At 44.3% G+C, this 22,041-nt stretch overlaps 1 protein-coding gene across 4 annotated transcripts in view; it reads left to right on the forward strand.

The window, feature by feature from the left end:
• Positions 1–22,041, forward strand: part of DUSP8 (dual specificity phosphatase 8) — an 80,211-nt gene that overhangs the window by 35,463 nt on the left and 22,707 nt on the right. The window contains exon 1 of one of the 4 annotated variants that reach the window (XM_081840824.1): positions 16,337–16,768. The exons of the other annotated variants lie outside the window; for them this stretch is intronic. Coding sequence (XP_081696950.1) covers positions 16,651–16,768 — 118 coding nt within the window. The 5' untranslated portion in view covers positions 16,337–16,650. Of the gene's footprint in view, positions 1–16,336; positions 16,769–22,041 lie in introns of those variants that run through there. 4 annotated transcript variants of the gene reach the window in all.

Raw genomic sequence — 22,041 nt, forward strand, 5'->3', positions numbered from 1 at the left:
ATTGCATGTTCAGATGTAGTGCACCTTTGAATATTGGGGAACACCATTGGAAGAGAAGGCTGCCTGATTTTGGCCATGGACTGGTTGAATAATATGTTCTGAAGGAAGCAGGAGTAACTATAGACACCTATTCCACTGACCTGTTCCACTTAGCATGGAAAAGTTCTGTATGCTGTGCTGGGGGGTGGGCAGAAGGATTGCTGCATCGATGCTCTACAAATCCCATTTTGCCCAGTAGAGGGGAGTGTTGCACATCTGCAGGAATCAGCCTGAGCCAGTCTGAGGCAGCGAGCCCAGGCTTACTGAACATGAGCACATTGTCGTGCCACTGCAAAGCTTTCTTCTTTCTGTGCCTTTCCCTCTTACCTGTGCCATAACTGCTGGCATGGATCTTGCATCTTGGCTCTTGTTTGGCGTCATTTCCATGAAACTAGTAACCAACAGAGTCTGCAGAACTGGACAATCAGAGTAGAAAAGTAGGTAGGATTTCAGGGAGTCAACAAATCTTCCCCGCTAACCTTGTTAGTATTTACAGAGTGAATGAATGAGCAGGGCTCTTTTCCAGAACACTTAAAAAAAAAAAATCAATGGATTCATTCGGAAAGAGGAAAAGGAGGGTGGTGGCGGGGGGTTCATTGCAATGAATCAGGGTCCCTGAGGGACTCTTATCCCAAACCACAGCCCATATGGTAAAGTGGCTAAGTAAGCATGATATTCTAATTATAGCTTTCTGCAGAGTGTGTACAGTTACAGTGCTAGCGAGCTCCAAAGGAAAGGCGTGTGAATGAATGAAATCTCCCAAGTGGACAAAGAAAGGAAAAGGCAGATGAAGATTAAACCCACTTATTCATTCCATAACTCTGGGAGCCAGATCTGCTGCTTATATTGTTACCTAGCACTCTGGGCCAAGCGACACATGGCATTTACTCCATAGCTTGCTTTTGAGTGCAACCCTTATTTTTTCCAAAAACTGCCGGCGTGCCCCCTCCCCACACCACAATATGGGTTCAGATCCTAGCATAGAAGTTAGGGAGCTTTAACACATGCACCCTCATGCAATGGTCCTAAACTGGATCAGGGACTCTCATGTCTGCAATTTGCATTGGGGGGGGGTTAGCTTCCAATATCAAGAATAAAATTTTCGGCCCCCCCTGTGCAAATTGCAGAAGAAAAACTTGTGGTGCTCAGAATCCCTTTGAAAATAACAGGCAAAACATCTGTTCTTCTCCCCCCAAAATAAAACACAGATAAGGAAATCAAGCAATCAACACACCCCAAAACAGAAATTACCCACAGCAACTATCCAAAGAGGGGGCCCCCATCTCAGTTTTAAAATCATTAAATTTGGGAGGGGCAGGGAACCCTGGCAGATGCCAAAGGGGCTGTCTGAGAGTGCCACATGCCTCGATACACAGGGTGCCGAAATAGACACCCCAGTACTAAAGTCCTTTCTCCGTTCAGCTAACTTTTCCACATTCATGTCTGGCGTTAAAGTCAAGCAAATTAGTTACAATATAGCACGTGAAATGTTTCTGTTTTAGCCCTTGCATTATAATGTGTATTGCCACCGTAGATTGAACAGAGCTGCTGTTTATATAGCTTTGTTTACAACTCTGCCAAACTTGTCCAACCAGAAATGTCACTTGTAGTACCAGGTTTGTGCCATGATGGTTGTTTTTGTGAAATGTTGCATTTATCTGGATGCCTTGAATGCATAACTGCTTTAAGTGGCGTACACATTTGAAGGTGGTGATGATGATGATGATAATGTCACGGGTGTGGAGAGGGGGTAGAATTTCTTTAGACATGGGATCACAGGAACAAGCATGTGATGCAAGGAGAATGTCTTGGAAGCAATGTGAATAAAAATCTCAGAAATACAGTCAGGGTGTCTTCACTGCAGAATTTTAGTCCACTCCCAAGAGTATATTTGATCTCTGGAGAATAGTTCTTACCATGAGCTTGCTGTCTGCTATTGACAAGTTGAATAATCTTTTGTCCAACACCTATAAAATGGAGAATGCAAATGTCAGTGTCTTATCTGTTGGTGCCTGAGTCCTTCTGGGCAGAGACTGTTGCTCAGCAACAAACAGCATTTGGCATAGCAGAGCTCTGATGTTATATTGGCTAAAGATGCTTACTCTCGCTACAGTATATAGCCGTAAAATAATCGCTAGCTTAGGAAGATAGTATCTGTAATGATGGCTTTAGAGTCTGCTGCCCATGCCCCGCACTGCTTTAAATTTGATTGTTACAGAACACAAGCAGTGGGGAGAGGAGGAAGGTGGTGATTCAGCCAAGTGTATTTGCTGTGCTCTGAACAATTTTCACATGACAGCAATTCCCCATGGAAGGAGAACGGATGTAGGCAAGGCGGGACTTGCGGGCGGCAGACTGTGTGCCACGGTTGCAAGGTCACTGTGGTATAAATCAAGGAGAAGCAGCCCCTGCACAAATCACATAATTCTGGGTCTTCCGTGAGCTTGTTTAAGGTGTGGGGCTGTGCCAAGCGCATCCAGAGTATTTGTAATTTGCCCCGAACTCCCAGAAATCCCTTCTGCTTTCCTGGAGGTAGAGTCTGTAAAACAGCTCACTGGTCATACATTTCAGTATCTCCTAGGCACAACTGTGAATAAAGAGCAGCCTTTTTACCCTGGAGTCTTGCTGCCCAAGTTGTAGCTGTTTATTTCCAATCAGTATGTGAACTTCATCCTCTCTCATGTCCCTGCAGTCCCTGACCATGTTTGCCTTTCCTCTCTGCCCATTCTCACTCCCAGTATGTTTAGGAATACAGGAAGCTGCCTTATGTAGCATCTGTCCAGTTCAGTTTTGTCTACACTGACTGGACAAACCGTGGCTCAGCACAAACATATGAGTTCCTGGACGGAAGACTGTAGCTGGAGCACTCTTCCCCCAGCCTCCCTGTATTGTTTGACTTAGTTTGTTGTCCAAGCCACAAGCAGTAACCCAGCTTTGTTCTTGGGTTTACATCTTGTTGTTTGTCTGGATGAGACAAACTGAGCCCAGATTTAGATGACACAACAGCCCAAATCATGAGGGAGGAGTGCAGTGGTCAGGATCTCTCTGGGAGCTTGCGGGTTCATGGTAAGCCATGGTTTGGCTTAGTTTAATGTGCAAACCAACTCGCTATCACATTCCCCCTGTAGGTGTGGACAGGCAGGAGGCCTGCAGGATCATTTAATTTTTACTCAACTCCTGAGGTCCTCCAACCAGAGCAAGCTGCAGAATAGTGGCTCAAGGAAACAGAGACAAATACAACATGATGGCTTGGGGACAAAGCCAGTTACTTGCATATAAAATTAGCTTACCTACATCTGAGTTATTACTAAGACAGGATTCTAACAACCCAGTTTAACAGCAGAAGAAATGCAGTTTTGCTATTAACACTGTTAAACATGTGAGAGTCAGAAACCTTTGACAATCTAACTGAAAATATGCCAGGAGATCCTGATCTACTTCCATCCACCTGACCCCAGTGTAAGGGATTGGATGTTGGGCTTGGATTTGGGATTAACAGGTTCAATGCCTAATCAACCACACGGCAGAATTATGAGGATAAAATGAGCTGCCTTGAGCTCCTTAGAGGATAAGCATGATAAAAAACCTCATTTTTGAACTAAAAAAACAGTATAAGTGTCTTGTAAATGTTTTCTCAGCATTCTCCAATACAGTCCTTTGTGTATTTAGCAGAACTTTTGCCATTGAAGAAAAAGTGGCTTATCAGACTCCATATACATTTCTGTTTTACATTCACATATCCCAACTTGCACATATATTCAGTTTCTCAGGCGTGTGCATGCACACCCACCCCATTACATTCAGGGAGGGGAGTGAGCCCGTTCCCAGAAGTTGCTGGTAATTTCCTTCCTGAGGTTTTGGCAAAGATTCTTATGTGTGTTTTTGCTGTGGCGTCATGAACTGCATGCCCTGGAGCCCGCCAATTCACTAATGTCAAACACAGACCACTAATGTGCTGGGTGGAGGAGAGGAACTGAAATGTAGAACACTGGGTCACGGCTGCTGAGTTTTATGTGGAAAGCATGACTCAAAATAAGAAAAAGGCTGCTGAAAACTTAAAAGAGGAAGGCAGAGCAGATTTCTAACATGCACACACACAAAATTTCCTCTTTGGTCTAATGTACAGGCTATTAATTTAGACTAAATGGTTCAATGCCTGGGTGGTCTGAAGCTTACTTTGGTGTCAATTTCCAAAGGTATACCTGCCCAAACATGCAAACATCTATTTTAAGATATAACATTGTAACATACATCCATAACTACCAGGAAAGGTTCCTATTCTTCACATTTGTTTCTTTATAGAAGCTTTCCTGTGCAAATGTATTGTTTTTCTGTGGTCCTGTTTTCTAACATTTTATGTTTCAAGAGAGTGAGCATGTCTTACATTGAGAAGTGGCTATAAGGGGAATATTTCATGGATTCTGTTGAAACTGTAACGGATTCAGTTACTAAAATTTCAGTTGAATAGCCATTATATGCTACAATTGGCATACATAGGTAGGCAAACTAAGGCCCGGGGGCCGGATCCAGCCCAATCGCTTTCTAAATCTGGCCTGCGGACTGTCCGGGAATCAGTGTGTTTTTACATGAGTAGAAAGTGTCTTTTATTTAAAATGCATCTCTGGGTTATTTGTGGGGCATAGGAATTCGTTCTCCCCCCCCAAAAAAATATATATATAGTCCGGCCCCCCACAAGGTCTGAGGGACAGTGGACCGGCCCCCTGCTGAAAAAGTTTGCTTACCCCTGGGTAATCCATCACCTCCTCCAGGTGTTTTCCCCTTATGTAATCAAGGTTCTAGATGACAAGGAGAGCCCACATGCATTTGGCAGGCTTGCTGGTTGCAGACATTTTCCTGGTGAATGGGTGTTGTCCCAATGCAAGGATGTGTGGTCTGCTGGTGTGGCCCTGTTCTCCCTCTCAAGTAATTTAATTACATGAGCAGGGACACAGGAAGGGGGCTTATTTCTCTAGTATGTGAAATGTGGGAGGATTGTTGAAACATTCACAATGAGGGAAGTAACATCCAGTACCTGCACTTACACCCAAGTAATCATGCATAGGATTGTTCTGAAAGCACCCACAATTAAGGCCCACCAAATTCAGTGGGACTTATAGGAAACCTGTTTAGTATTAGACAGCTTGTCTGCCAGGTAGTACCAATAATGTCAATATAGTGTAATCATGACTACATCAGTAATTGAATCAAGATCATCATCACCACCATCATCTCAGAACTGTAACTCCAGATTTTTTTGTACGCTGGTATGGGTGCCCCCATGATGAATGCATGTGGGGACAATTGGATATGAAGGCAGCATCCATGCATTTTTCAGGCATGCTGTTTCCATACATGTCAGGAGAGACCCAGTTTGTGCCTGACCATTGCTCACCTATATTTTAAATTCAGGTAGGTAGCCGTGTTGGTCTAAAGAGGGCCATAGCATGCATTGATGGGTGCTTCCTTCATACTGGATGGGCTGTACCTGTGCTTGGTACTTTTATTGGGGAGTCATATCTCAGTAGATAGAGGGGGAGGAGGCCTTCAAGAATCTTTGTGCTAGCATTTCTTCTAGGGCACAAAAAATGAAAGAAAACATCTGAGCCAAAATTGTGTTTTTAAAATCTTCTAGGTAACTTTTTTTTATTAAAAAAAATTGTTAATCAGATGAATATGTGCAAATGTGACTATGTTTTCATAGGCAAGAAGCAATATCCAAAGCCCAGATGGTTAAGCCCATAGATAAAGATCTGTTTCAGATAGACTAGTCTTCATACCTATATAGAAAACTAGCAGAAAGGCTGCTGGTAAGCAGCAGTATCCTCTTTTACCCTTGATATCTTGTGGTAAGGATACAAAGCACTCCCACTGGCCTCAGAAACCCCATTTGGAATTTCCCTGCCGCTGACAGCCATTAAAATCTCTTGGCTTATGCAACCGGGTGAGCTTGCTGCAGTGAGAATTCCCCACTTGTAGCAAGAGTTCAATCACTGCTACAGCTCCACAGTCAGCAGGGCTAGGACTCCAGGCTGTCTTACCCTTGATGGTGCTGCTTGCTTGCTTGCTGGGATGCCTTGGGCACACACACCTGCTGTATGGCTCTGCTTTGCTGTCTTTCATAATGCTTTTATCATACCTCATACCTCTGCATGTAGCGACTTGGTGCCCATGTTACCCGCAGGGAATATAGCAGCTCATAGTGCCAGAGGATTGACATGGGGTAGAAGGGATTCCTCCTGCAGCCCCAGCTCTCAGCAAGCAGGTATAGGTGGGAGGATGGGAGATGGGAAGGAGGAGGAGAGTTCTTCTTCTTCATTTCTCAGGCAGTAGGTAGGTTGCCAGTACTGCTTTGCAAGTAAGTGTAAACAGCCCTGCCTGCTGCCCACCCTTTGCAGGAAGAGCAAGCCTGTTGATTTAGATGGATTTCCTGACGTCACAAGAAGCAGTGAAAAAGTGAATGGAGCCAACATTTTTTCTGCATTACGTATCCCCTCTCCCTCCCAGCGCCGCTATTCCTGCAGGAGCCTGACTGTTCTTTCACCTCTGCGGATTCCAGAGCAACATCTGCAGCCCCTCCCTCAACACCTCTGCGCTTTTATTATAATTGGCTTATCAAGCATGTTGCCTGAAAGTCCTCTTAAGTTCATGCTGTCAGCAAGGATGGTGTTGGGCTGGAGGAGGCAAGAGAGCCCTCACCAGCCTTTTTCCCCTTTTATGTTTGCTTACAGGGGTGGTGAAGAGTTGGCATGTGCCGGACCCAAGTGCTGACACCGCAGCTGCCTTTGGTGCTTCTGTGCAGCTCGGCAGGGACCACCTACTCCGCTCTGGAGAGAGGACCAGGCGTGCATTGTTTGATTGCTAATAGGAATGGGAGAGACAGATTTCCTGGGGAGGGTGGGGCAGAGCTAGTCAAGAATAGGATCGTGCTTCAGCATCAGTGGCACAAATCACAACTTACGTCACTGGTGCTTGAAACAGTTTATGGAATTGGTTATTTAAAGTCTGAGTCAAGTAGCTCTTTTGAGACAGATGGCAGCAGTGTTTTCCCTTGCTTCCTCCTCTAACAAAAAATGGGTGCTGTGAGCCGGGGTACACCATGATGAGGGCTAGCACCATGGGCATAGCCAGGATTTTTTGGGGGGGGAGAACCTCATATTTGTATTGATTTGAATTGATTTAGGAGGCAGCTGCCCCCTATCCCCCCCCCTTGGCTATGCCCATGACCAGCGCACTTACTAACAGTAGAACCATTAGCATTATCATGTCACACTAGCTTGAAAGATGTTCCAAATAGTGTGTGTGCTGTTGCCCACAGTAGTACCTGACCCTAATGATAAATGAAACTAACAACACATGGTGTATCTCTATAGGACTTAGTTATACTTCCTCACAGTTGGTCAGTGCTAAGTCAGATGTATTCACCTCAGGTGGTGGCCCAGAAGGCCTGTTATTTAAAAACAAACAAACAAACACAAACAAACAAACAAACAAACCCTAATTTCCAACTAAAGGCCTCTTTCTGTGTTATCCTGAAGCAAGCAAACCAGATCCTAAGCTTTGCCCTGAATATACAAGACAAGGTTGTGGGTGCTGAATCTGATTCTAGCAGAGGGGAAGTTACAGATTGGGCCCTGGCTTGGTGGAGACCAAAGGACTTGCTGAAAGTAAGACTCTGCTCTCAGTTTCCCATAGCTCTGAAGTAGCTCTTGCTTGAAAATTAGGGAGCATAATTTGGTGGTAGCCTACTTAGGACTAAAATGCACCAATCCTACCTGGTTCTGCATCACAGGACTGATGAGGTGGTTCTGACGGTTGGTTTTTCAAGTGCAGCATCCTTTATGCTTTCATAGAAGCAGCCTGGGAGTGTGGAATAGCCACATCTTTCTCATGGGAGGGTTCACTGCAGGCACATGAGGAGTAACCTAGGGCAATTCATGTGAGAAGCCTAAGGCCATTCACAAGAGAAGTGGATGTGTGCACAGCCTAGAAAAATAAAACAGTTAACACTAAGAGTTGTGTGGAATTAGACTTTGAAGTAAAATAAATTAGAGGGCTAAATTCAGCCTGCATTTGAGCGCAGGATGAATAGTTTACAACAGTTCAAGAATTAGGTTATAAAGAATTCAGTATTCTGCAACTGAATGAGCTACTTCTGAAGCTCTGACTGAGTCCCTCCCACACCCACACTCTTGGTCACCAAGCTGTGCTAAAGCCTTTTGTACCTTTTCTCAAGCCAGTAGCTTTTCATCTGGCCCTGGTGTACATGTGAGCTCATCAGCCATCTTCTTCCCCACTCTAGAGCTTGTACCAGTTCTGTGAAGAATGTTTAGATTTTTCCATCTCTCTTTTTTTCTAAATTTAGAGGACCCATTTAACACTCATGATTTGGAAAGAATGTGGCATGGTAATAATTGATGAGTGATCTCTCCATCCCCCAGCTCTTCAGCAAACACATTGCCTTTGACAGGTCTGGCCATACTCCCAGACCACTTGCAAACCTGCAGTGCTATGGAGAGCCTGTGTCTTTCAGAGGCATATCATACATGCCCATTTCTCCTCCACTCCTATTTCCCTAAACTCAGTAGATCCGTTTATTTTCTTTACCTCCTGTGGGATATATATATCAGGAAGGGTTGAAAGCACATTAGCAGCTGTGAAGAAATACTTCTATATTCACCTGACAAGTCAGGAGCCAATATTTGTGTCGGCCCATTTAATTTCCCCCCCATTTGTTTATGTGGGGTTGTTTAATGGTGCCTGGTAAATGAAGCAAAACAGGGCCCCAATATTTACAAGTATGTGCAAAGGAAATGGTCAAACCAGTAGCATAGACGTATATAGTTTATTTGAACTTCCTAAATGGGCCTATCGATGTCCTTCTCTGGAGTCTATTAAAAAAGGTAAGTATCATAGAGGTAAGATCTAAAAGTTTAGTAATGGGTTAGAAATTGGCTAAGCACTAAAAAGTAAAACAGAAGAGAAGGGTCAGATGCTTAGAGCAGGCCCCATTAGCTAAAGTGGTACCTCAGGTTAAGAACAGTTTCAGGTTAAGAATGGACCTCTGGAACGAATTAAGTTCTTAACCCGAGGTACCACTGTACAGCTTTCAAAAGATGTACTAATTGTTGATCACATGGCAGCACATAAAGATAACAAAACAACTTTCCACTGCATCAAACTATACTGTTTGAGATGTTCTTTAAAAAGAAACAAAACAAAAAAAGCTTTTTCAAAACCATTCACTTTTCAGATACTTGGAAAGTTTTTTTTTAAAAAAAAAGTTTAGCACTGTGAAGCGGTCCATTGCTGCTGTATACATGATAACTGAACATCTAAGCTTTTATCTTACCTTGGGCCAGCAATAAGTAGAATGTGACAGTGAAAGAGGTATATACAGGGTTTGGGGGTTTTTTAACTGCAACTTTTTAATTAAATCTTAGTAAAGCTGCCAACACAAACTTGATAAACTGCTCTTTCAACTGGCAGAGTCATTGTGTTGACTTGAGATGTTGGTGTTTCTTTTTCATGCACTGCTTAATTGGCTAACTTGTATGTCCAGCTTTTGATCTTCCTTACAGCCATCATGCTTTAGGGCAGTGATACATGTTGTGTATCAGTCTTAATGGATAAGATACTTTCAAGGCAAGTGATTGAGGAGGTGGCACTCAGTACCCATTAATGCTGGAGAGCATTGTGTTGTGAGTCCAAATATGGTGGCTGACTGTGCAGAAAGGGAGAGCTTTGAAACTTGGCATCCTAATTTAATTCCATCTTGTTTTAATATGCTGCCAATCCATGTTCTCTGCACTGAATTCCATTCTAGCTAATGTTTGGTGGCAGATTATATCATGCCTTTAGATATGGTTTGTTAAGGGATTTGGCATTTCCAGTTTGCTACATTTTCCACAGGACCGGCCTGTAAGGAAACTACAGGAACGTGGACGAAGATATTTTGAAAACATGTAAATACTATACTTGGGAGCCACAAGGTATTATTGGAAATTTTACAGAAGAAAACTTCTAGGCTTGGTTTGGATTTGTCTAATAAATCAGTTTCCAGCAAAAACAGTGAAGCACGTTTTGCATAGTGAAATAGTGAACGTTCCCTATGACATAAGCTTTCATGAACAAGATCCCACTTTATCGAATGCATGATAATAGATAAAAGTTCAGGGGTTTGTCGGATATGACCATTAAGGTATCAGTTAAGTTTTCTAAAGGAATTATCCTTTGTGCATCCATGTTTCACACTTACGTTAACTCTCAGGACAGGAGTGGTTCATCATTGACATGACTACTTACTGTACTGAGATAGAAACAGTAGTTTGTGCATAAATGGTGGGGAAGAGAATGGGAATATGTTCTTGGGTTGGCCCAGAAGCTGAGGTTGCAGCTGCTGTCTGCTTAGGCGGCAGCCTCCTTAAAAGCTTGTTAACAGCAGGTGTTAATGAAGTGCTAATGAAGCAGTTTGCCAGAAGCAAATCAAAGGCGCTCACTAGCCTCTTCATCTCAACAGGAACCTCAATGGTCCCCTAGTACAAACTGGTTTATTAGATAGAGTCAAATAACCTGTAACAGATGCAGCCTTTACTTCTGGAAAGTGGGTTAGCAACACACTGATCATTTGTAGTTGCCTAGCGACTGTTACACACACACACCAATGGAATACTGCCCCAACGCAAGCAGTACTGATACTTGCACAATTCTATTTTCCAGTGAAATTCCAATAGAGATTCTTCCAAGTGATCTTGTTCAATATCACTGAGTATCCACAAAGAATCATAGTTGGTGATGATGGCTTTTAGTTTAATACTGAAAGTTCAGGTGATTGCTTCCACATTGGGCATGTACTGTGGTGTTGCCATACTTTGTTTACCCACTTTTTATGGGGCATCTACATGATCTCATGTACAAAACCCTCCCTCTTAGTCAGTGGCGTAGCGTGGGGGGTGCAGGGGGGGCCGGCCGCACCGGGCGCAACATCTGGAGGTTAGGGTTAGGGGGCGCAAATCCACGAGTTAGGGGGTGCAAATTACTTGCCTTGCCCCAGGTGCTGACAACCCACGCTACGCCACTGCTCTTAGTCCTGTTCAGCTTGGTTCCCCCCGACCAAGTTCAGAAAATGGTTGTTGTTTTCAGAGCAATGACATAGCAACACAATTTCCCCCTATCTACACAGCATGCCGTGCTCCTACGCTGTTCAGTTGTGGTGTATATTTCTGCTCGTGGGTGGGCGCCATTGAGCCAGTTATTTGGCATCTGTGATGGGGATTAATGTGGAGCTAGCAGCATTAGTCACAGTGGCATGGAGGTATGGCTTTTGGTCCATTGAAGCAGAGACAGAAAGTCTTCCAGAGCATACCCATATCTGTTCACAGTCAAACAATAGATTATCTTTGCCTTGAACAAGCATGTGGAAGCGAAATGTTTCATTGCTGCACACCACCCCGATATTGCAGTATAGAAATGGTGGCATATAATTACTTTTAAATAAAACTAATGGGTAGTACTGTACTAATTTTTGAGCAAAGCACAGCTCTCTGCCCAGCAACTTGGAAGAAGAACTAATTCTCAGCTCTGTACAGAGAATTATGATTTTAGTGTTTTCCCCTGCTGCTGCCCCCCCCTTTAAAGTAAGCTCAGGAATATGCTGCAAGCTCAAGGCTTGCTAGCGTGGCCTTTTCAAGGCTGGACCCACAACAGTAGAACTCCCTTATGCCAAAAAAGGAAGAAGGAAAAAAACCACCAATCCTACTTGGCTGGCCTCCTTTTTTGGAGAGCTGTAAATATTCTTTTCTCTTTTCTTTTCTTTTCGACGCTCTCTCCAGTCAGTCGGTGGTTGAGAGTTGCCATTGTGACCTCCAATTTTACATGGAAATTGATTTGAACTTCTTATAGGTTTATATTCATAATTCCTTTATTCATTTGGATTTGAAATGTCATAATATTTTGTTATGCTTTGAGGATATAAATGCATACATGTCAGTAAAAGCCAGTGGCTTCATAGTGGAAGCCTTAACCAGTCAGGTATCAAAACAGCACATGAAAAGCCCCTGTCTTTGCCTGTCCTGTCTAGCCCCCTGAAACACAGCTTGTAAACTACAGGTCCTGCATGCGGAATCTTGGAGCTCTGACAAAGACTGTGTTAGCTCCCAATCTGCCAGTTCTGCACTCTTCCCCCCACCCTCTTTCCTCTTATGCTTCCTGAAACAACTCAGAGAGGGGTGCCTGTGTGAGCACACCCTGATCAATCCCTTCAAGGAAAGGGGATGGATTAAGGTGAGATGAAGCAGGAAGAGGGATGTCTTCCCTGGTTTTTTCTTTTCTCTTTTCTTCTAGAAACATCGTACAGAAGAGAGGAGAATGGTGGCTATGTTTTCTGTCAGGGGCTAGCCCAGGGGCCAGCAAACTTTTTCAGCTGTCCCTCAGACCTTGTGGGGGGGCCAGACTATATTTTGAAAAAAAATATGAATGAACTCCTATGCCCCACAAATAGCCCAGAGATGCATTTTAAATAAAAGCACACATTCTACTCATGTAAAAACATGCTGATTCCCGGACAGTCCACAGGCCAGATTTAGAAGGCGATTGGGCTGGATCCGGCCCCAGGGCCTAGCCTGTCCTTCACTCTTGTACAAAGTGGCCCCAGTGGAAGTGTAATCGCCAGCCAGAATCTTAGATGTTTCTGAGTGCTTCATTCAGAGAGAGAGACTGAGCCAGGTCACATGGCTGAGTGAATTGTATTCCAAGCCTGTGTTCTATAACATTCTGTTTAGCAATGTCATCATCAGAAGACTTGTTTTCCTGATTCTATAATTATTCTTTGGAATGCACTCCCACCCACTGTCTTCCCTCCCCCCACACTGCCAAGACAGCTTTTGTAACAATTGGACCAAGAGCAAGAAACTCATTGTGTGGGGCTGCTGGGGGTGGGCGGGGAGAGGAGATGCATTCAGCAAATTTCTACATACAAAAATGGCAAAAGTACTGTGTCACATCATAACTCAATGCTTGCAAATAGAAAGGAGGTGTGTGTATAACATAAGAGCCTGTTCCCAGTTAATATTTATTTCCTTTTAAGAAAACTGATTTTATTATTATTTTTCTGACAGAGCTACCTAAAGAAGTCATGCAATGGAAAGGTGGGAAGTTTCTATTGTTGTAGATCACAGGAATCCTGTGAACTGCAACTCCCATCACTCTGAACCAGCATGGCCAATAGTCTGAGGTGGTGGAAGTTATAGTCCAACAACATCTGGAGTGCCAGAAGTTCCTCACCCCTGTTGTAGATGTTCTTTCTCATCAGCTGGAGCTTTTGATAAATCAAATGCTGAAGTACAAAGTGCTTTCAGTATTGCAGACACTTCTTGATTGCTTTCACAAATTGTGTTGTGCCAGTCAGTGTTGACGTTGCAGGGAGCAGCTGCTGTAATGTTTGCACGGGCCCTGGTTGTCCGCATGCTAGGAGGACTTGCACTGCAAATGTGCAACCAAAGATGCTTATTTTTTTTAAGGTGCCCGCAGGATTCACCCAAGTGCTAAAGAGAGAGCATAGGAAGTCCTGACAAGAAGCAGCGTCTACTGTCCAAGGGGCTTGCTCAGCTGCGACAAGCCAAGGAGTAAATTAAATAACATTAAAAGATAAGAAACTGAGCTTGTACATCTCAGTGTAGTGACCTCTCCATTGATAAATGGTATATTTATGGTACCTCAGTTCTAAACCAGGTCTTTAAACACATTATCAACCTTTTGCTTGATTGTTGGGAGGTGGAGGTTTTTTTTTAATTGGAGGAAGGTCCAATTAAAAATGGGAGGAAGGTCAATTTTGAGCAGTTCAACTGGGCAGAGAATACATACATATTGACCTGAAAATGATAGACTATAGTATGTTATAAAATATGACCTGATTTTTCATTAAGAAACTCCAACCGTAATGCAGAGGGGACATGACCGCATAGGGTACTTACTCCCCCTCCTAAAAATAGTTTCAGGAAGCAGTGTTCAGAAATAGAGTAAATAACAGGTTTGCTTGGCTAAACCTACTTTACCCAGTGAAAATGTTACGCAGTTTCAGGAAACAGTTCTAAATGCTAGGAAAGCAAATGTGATTGTCCTCTAATGTGCTTCTTCCCCAGTTTTGCTGCCGTACACTGGCATGATACATTGACTGGGGGTCAAGTGATATGTTCTGAGGGCTAACAGGAGCAGCATTCAGCGTACTGCCTCTGTTTAAACACTGCCCCTCTTCTCCAGTGTAGTTTCATTGTACTTCTCTAAACTCCAACCCACATATGATAATAATCAACCCCATATTTGTTACAATAACAAGTCTCATTAGAACACTGGTTCCAATCATGGAGCGGCGGGTGGGAGGGAGGGTTTATTTAATGCTGGTGACTTCATCTGGAGTGATGTCACTGTTAAGGAAAAACACTGAACTCCCATGAAACAGTTCAGCCTTGGATTCCTTGCCCTTGTAAATCGTTGGCTTTAAAGAGACAAAGCATCCCATCCAGCACATCTAATCCTGGATGGTTTTCCATAGAACTAGGAACCATTCAGTCCATGAGCAGACTTAGAGAGCATCAGGGCATAAAGGCAATTAAAGAATACTGAGTATATGCTTGTCCAGTGTCCTTGTCACAGCAGAACAAACATTAGGCCCCACTGCCTTATCAAGCTCTCCTCTGTCACCAGTGTGGAGTACCCTTACAGTCCACACAAGTTCAGGAACTAGGAGCCAGGCCTCAATATCAGCTTCCTTCACTTCTCCCTTTATGATTCTTGCTCTGGTGTCAAAAAGCATGAAATGTAAAGGAGAGCAGAGCAGAGTGCAAAGGCCATAGAAGCTGGGTGCAGAAAGGGTGGCAGTCTGTGGAGCAGGAGATTCGGATATGTTCAGGCCAACGGGTTAGGAAACTAGGAAGGTGCTGCACACTGAGTCAGGCCCATTGGTCCATCTAGCTCAGTATTGTCTACACTGACTGGCAGTGGCTCTCTGGGGTTTCAGATGACATTCCCAGTGCTACATGGAGATGGCAAGGATTGAAACTGGGATGTTGTGCATGCAAATAGGGACTAGAGGGCCAGCAGTGGCAAGTGGCAAAGAGCTTACACGTTGGAGAGTTGAGCGTGCAGTGGGGTGCTCACACCACCAGGGCAACTGGGGATGGCAGCAGTGCCATATTTTAAGAGACAAAATGTGAGAAGGTGACACATTGGGATTTGATAGCAAGAGGGTTTTTTTCTGAATTAACCACTGGCCTTACAAAACCTTCCTTGCCCTCATAAAAATGGATAATTTAGTTGTGACAATTAATTTCATTTAAATTGTTCCCCGGCTGACCTGGAATGAATACAGTGGTACCTCGGGTTAAGAACTTAATTCGTTCTGGAGGTCCGTTCTTAACCTGAAACTGTTCTTAACCTGAAGCACCACTTTAGCTAATGGGGCCTCCTGCTGCCGCTGCGCTGCCGGAGCACGATTTCTGTTCTCATCCTGAAGCAAAGTTCTTAACCTGAAGCACTATTTCTGGGTTAGCGGAGTGTGTAACCTGAAGCGTCTGTAACCTGAGGTACCACTGTACTTGTGTGCATTCTGTTATATGCATTGTGTGGTTGGTGTTGGCATGAAAAGGTGTTGGGAGGCAAAGTCTAGTTGAGCCCTGGTTCCAGCTTAACGAATGGGCAAATGTTGTGGTGCAGATTTGCTCTTAAAAACAATGCTTTCATGATGGAGCAGGAGCTGGGCAATGGCCAGAAATAAGGACTGCTTGGGACTCCTGTTCAGAACAGTCTTTAATGAGATACATAGTTTTCTCCTGGGTGTGGAGGTAGTGGAGAGGTGAAGTTCAAAGAGTTTCAGGAAGAGGATGTAATGTACTGCACTGCGACCCCTGATCACAAGGGAGATGCAATGGATTGTGCAGGAAACTGCCAGCTCAGACGTTAGCTGCTCAGGCTAGTACTCTGCCCACTATACCACACTTCCTTCTGCTTTCTGTTGGTGCTTTGGGACCAAGCTTGTATCAAATGGATGAGCAGGGCTGCACAGCCTTCTAAAGCTTCAGTTTGCTGTGCAGATATATTGACGTGCAAAAACAAAAGGCACCAGAGCTGCTTCTTTTACCCCTGCCACCTGCCATTCACTAGGGTGGTTGGAGGAAGCGGGGAAAGGGATGTTGTCCCTTTAAGCAGCTGAGCGAACCATATGCCAGTAGCGTAGCCCTTGAGTTAAACTGCATGTCTGTGTGCTGAGTAAGGAATGCGGTTGCATGCCTGACCCGTTAGCTATGACTGCTCCTTAGTGGATCAGCACGGCTGTTGCTCATGTGCTGATCTCATTCAGCCTCACTGGAGCTGGCGCTGCACATACACAAGGAGTGGAGAGAGGGGGAGAATCGTTCTGCTGAGAAGGAGCAGGAGTATTCCTGTCCTGCTCCCTCCCTCCCTCCCCTTTTTTATTTCTCCAAGAAGCTGGATCTAGGGGTGTTTCGGGCTCCCCTACTTTTTTGGGGAAATAAGGAGGCTTCCACCCACCCACCTCTGGCAACTGTTGTTTTGCGAGGGCAGGAGGTAGCTCTTGGAGAGAGACGCAGCGCAGCTGCCTGGATGCCTTTGGATGTTATGATTGCTCCCTCTGAGGACCAGTTCTGGCCAGACATGCACAAAGAGCAGATGAAGCTGAAAATCAGGGTGAGACGGATGAAGGAGAGCAGGGAGATGCGAGGTTGGTTCCCTGGATTTCCCATCCCTTTTAGATGGGGGGTGTGCATGAGAAGTGAATGGGGATGGGACTGGAGTGTGCTGGGGGGGGGTGCGGGGGGGATGGAGGAATCAATTCTGTTGCCTGAACCATGTCTCCTGCCTCCTGAGTGTGCCAAGTGGGGAGGAGATTGGCAGCTGGCATCTTGCCATCACAGGACTGGGACAAGTTTAAAATTCTGGCGGCAGGAGGGGGAGAATGCCCATCATTTCTCCAGCCTTCGCAGATGCAGGACACAACAGGCAGCAATCCTAAGCATGCGCATGAAAATCTCATTCGTGAGACTTACTTCTGAGTCAACATGTTCAGAATTGGGCTGTTGGAATGTGACAGAGTAACACTCCCCCTTCCCCAGAATAATCAGAAAATGTGCTGCTCTTTCAGTGTGGGTCTTCTCTCTCTCTCTCTCTGTCTGCTGCAAGAAGATGGGCATTGGGTTATGCTTGCCTTGAGTCCCTCTGTGTTCCTGCATGTGCAGTGCTGCAGCACTCATCTGAAAAAAGAGTTGCTTCCCCTTTAACAGGGTCTGGATTTTTTTAAAAAGGATGGGGGGGGGTCCTTAATTTCACAATGAACTGGGATCGTTAAAACTGGAATATAATGGGAAACTCAGAGGAGTGAGGCAGATTCTTCCTTTCTTATGTAACTCACCACATTCTCCAGGGCAGAAGGGTAGGGAGCTGTGGAAATTTCCTGGGGACATCTCCATGCATGAGAAAGCATCTTGCATTCACTGCTACCTTCTTTAGAGGTCACTTTCTATCCAGTGGATGTGCAGATGGAAGGAAAGGAAGGAAAGGAGGAATTACCTTCTAGAAAGGCAGAATAAGAGAAGAGGCATCGAGGAAGGTGGGGGCACTATGCTGTCCATAGCTTTAGATCTTGTGCATTTGCTTTGCTGCTCAATATGCCTGACTGCATTTCTCTACTGAGAATGACTCCTTTATTGAAAAGGCATCCATAGTGGTTTATTACTCGCAGGGCTAGCCCGAAAGGTGAGAAGAGAAATGAAAAGCAGCTTTAAAAAAGTAGAATGACCTACTTTTACCAAACGATGGAACCATGAAACTTTCCCACAGCCCTTGCACTCTTTACAAAATCAGAATTCTCCTGCAGTGCTTGGAAGCCCTTTTGTGTCATGAGATGCATAGCCCAGCGATTGTGTCATTAGTAATAAGTCATTTATGGAAATGACACATTTTTCTTTACTTAGAACCAGTAGAGCTGGTCCTGGTGAGGCACATTTACCAGAGGAAAATCTAGACCAGCAACTCAGGAGGGCTGATTCTTTCAAGGGTGTTATTGCCCAATGCTTTTAAAAAAATATATATTGGTGTTAATGGTTGCTTTCCTATTTATGTAAGGTCTTGCACCTTGGAGAAATATAACAGTTGGCAAAGATTCAAAAAATGAAGCATGACTTACTTGAGGACAGGGAATGTGGAGTTTCCCCCCACTCTCCCTTATGGATTCTTCTTTCTGTTGTACACGCAACCCAAAACTGCCTGCCCAACAGATGTTAGTTAGCTCAGTAAAAGCAAGAAGCATACTTACTTCTATCCTCTGATACTAGTATAGACAATCAGAACTGGCTATATGCTGCATATAACATGCCTAAAACATTTGTGTGTGTGACAAGGGGGAGCATAGAATGGGTAGAAGTGTGCCTAGAGGTTTGGGTCTTTGTATGGTGGTGAACTAAGGTTCCTGTTCCTTCAGCTAGGAAGAATTTAGATGTGATAGTCTTTCATCTGACAAATGATTGAGCTTCCTCACACAATGGCAGTGTCAAAATTGTCTGAATTGGGGGGAACAGAAAGCAACCACCCCAGAGTTAAAGATACCTGATGATGATGATGATGATGGCACCAGCAAAAGTGCCACCAGCCATGATGACAAAGGCATGAAAACAGAGATTACTTGATGCAGCACAGGAAGATGGTGAGAGTCAATATAGCAGGGGGCTGTGAGGGGAACAGCTGCAAAGACCAACCGAACCCTTTCACTGCAGTAATAGAATTCAAATAGGAACTTGATGAGGTAAGATCCTAAAGCCATTTAAAATGAGGGATCAGGGGAGGCAGTCTCCAGAGACCTAAGAGAGAGTGTCAGTTCTTTTTCCCCCCTTTTCAGAAAGCTGCTTTAACTGCCATTTTAGAAGCCGGTGTTTGGCTCTGGCGAAACAGCAAATGTTGCCCTTGCAAAAGGGGCCAGTGAGGCTGCATTGAAAAAATGTGCTGAACGTTCCATCCGCTTTGATACATACGAAAAGGGGCTTTATGTGGAATTGGCCAAGGTCCAGCAATGGGTGAGATAATCGAGCCGATATAAGGAGTAGAACACCATTTGTTACTTGAGGAAGGAAGTCAGAACTGACTTTTGCTAATCCTAGAAGGGGTGGGGGTGGGGAATGCAGCCAAGTGTCCTTTCCTCATGAATTTCAGAGAATATTTTGCTGTTTCAGGTCTTGATATATCCCACCCACACTCTTCAGTTATGACAGCTCTCCCTTACTTAGCCTCATAAGAACAGAGGCCAAATTCCCATAGCAATATAGTGTGATCTACCTCTGTCACTTGCTTGTTCTGCTGTTTCTCCATACTCAAAAATGCATACCTGTGCATGGGAGTGAAGGTGTGAAGTAGCCCTGGAAGTGGTGTCACTGCTCTCCTCCTACTTATTTAGCTCTGTTGAGAGAGTAACAATGCTCCAGTATGACAGCTAAGCAGGGTTTTGTATGTGACCAAAACATATAGCTCATGCTGGAGGACTCTGCTTTGTGTGGGAACAAAAGAACCAAAATCAGGGCTGTTGTCTTGCACGTAAAGGCAAGACAGCAGAGCAGACCATCTAGCTGCAAAAAGGAAGTAATGGTTGTGAAAGCCAAGGAATTTTCTATGGCAGGACTGAGTAAGATTTTCAAGTGCTGTGATTTCATCATTGGCAAGGCTTGTAATGGAAGCCGTCCTTAAGCAAAAGTACCCCCCGCCCCCGCCACAGCCACCGCACACCCCTAATGTAAGAGATCGAAGCTAGAATGTAGGAGACTGGGCTTTTCTCAGACATTTACAGGAGGAAACACAGAATGAAGGTGTTTTGATACAGGCACACAGTTCCCCTTTTGTGGCTTATCTGTTCCTGACACTTATTTACCTGGTCATCTCTTCCATACTTAAGGCACTGAGTTAACTGCTGTTGAATAAAGTGTGTGGTGAGTTAATAATAATAATAATATCAGCACTACCACTGGCTTGGTAATGGATGATTTTCACATATGGGGAGAAGTGAAAATGACATTGAACCGTATATCTTGAATTCAGTAAGCCTTTTGACAAAGTCCCCCATGATATTATTGGGGAGAAGCTGGTAATATAAGGGCTGGACAAGGTCACCGTTAGGTGGATTTGTAGCTAACTGAACCCCAAGAGTGCTCACTAATGGTTCCTCATCATCTTGGAAAAAAGGGACAAGTGGGATGCTGCAGGGTTCTGTCCTAGGCCCATTGTTGTTCAGCATCTTTATAAATAACTTGGATGAATGAACTAAGGGGATGCTCATGAAATTTGCAGACAACGCCAAGCTGGGAGGGGTAGCCAATGCCTTGGAAGACAGAATCAGGATTCAAAATGACCTTAATAAATTGGGAAACTGGGCCAAAACTAACTAAATGAATTCCAATAGGGAGAAATATCAGGTTCTATACTTAGGCAGGAAGAACCAGCTGCACAAATATAAGATGCTGGGCACCTAGATTGCCAGTAGTACATGTAAAAAGGATCTAGGGGTCTTAGTAGATCACAGTTTGAACATGAATCAACAGTGTGATGCAGCAACAAAAAAGGCTAATGCTCTTCTATGCTGTGTCAACAGAAGTACAGTGGTACCTCCGGTTGCGAACGGGATCCGTTCCGGAGCTCTGGTCGCATCCTGAGGAATTTCCAAAAGGAGGTGATGCTTCTGCGCATGCACGTGACACGGTTTAACTCTTCTGTGCATGTGTGCAGTACATAGAGCACTTGCGTGTGGGGAGAAACCCTGCAAAATATTTCTGGGTTTGCCACATACATATCCTAAAGGATACATAACCAGAGGTGAACGCAAGTAGAGGTACCACTGTATAGTGTTCCAATCAAGGGAAGTTATAGTCCCACTCTATTCTGCCTTTGGCAGACCACACTTGCAGTACAGTTCTGGGCACTACAATTTAAGAAGGATATTGAGGAACACGTGCAGAGAAGGGTAACCAAGATGATAAAGAGTGTGGAAACCAAACCTTATGAGGAATAGTTGTGGGAATTGGATATGTTTAGCCTGGAAAAGAGGAGACTAAGAGAAGATATAATGGCCATCTTCAAATATCTAAAGGGCTGTCACATAAAATATGGAACAAGCTTGTCTTCTCCTGCTCTGGAGTGTAGAACCCGAACCAATGGCTTCAAGTTAAAAGAAAGGAGATTCCAACTAAACCTCAGGAAGAACTTTCCAACAGTAAGAGCTGTTTGACAGTGGAATAGACTTCCTCAGGTGGTGGTGGACTCTCCATTTAATAGTTTCAAGCAGTGGTTGAATGCCTACCCCTGGTCTAAATCTTACCCTAGAGTAGGTGCCCAAATCTCTAGTCACAGGTAGTTTTAAATGCTTTATCAACCAGACTTGCCTAGCAGATGGCTTCAAGCTCTATTGTCTGAGGGGATCACATATCCTTAAAGTACATAAGATGGAAGATGATATACCATTAGTTGCAGTTAAACAAATACAAGGCCCTGAATCATTTGACATCCTTTTACAGTTGCCTAGTCTTTGCTGTCCAAGAGAAGCCACAAGATATATTATTTCTGAGCTAGTTGCTAAACCCAAAGCCAAACTTGTCTCAGAACCTGTTTGCGGGGGAGATCTTCCTCCACTCATTGATAGGCAGCTGGCTGGTTGCAGTGGCTTTTTCACCTAAAGAACAGTGTGAAAATGCATGTGCACCACAAAGAAAGCTAAGGCTGCATCTGCTCCCTCCACTGCCACCACACTGACATGAAAAAAAACATGAGGGGTTTGGAGGTATATTGTTCTCTAGATAATGGACTGTGAAGTGCAGGCCTCATTCAAGAGTTCCATACAGATGCTGGCACAATGATTGCATCAATGGCTGAGCAAGCCTTTTGTCCAGATCCTGTGGCTTGGTTTTAAATTGGTGCAGGAGTGACGTACAATCGATCAATGCCACAATGCAGATTGCAAGGGCT

Source organism: Podarcis erhardii, assembly GCF_964252035.2.
Source record: "Podarcis erhardii genome assembly, chromosome: 1".
Lineage (NCBI taxonomy): Eukaryota > Metazoa > Chordata > Lepidosauria > Squamata > Lacertidae > Podarcis > Podarcis erhardii.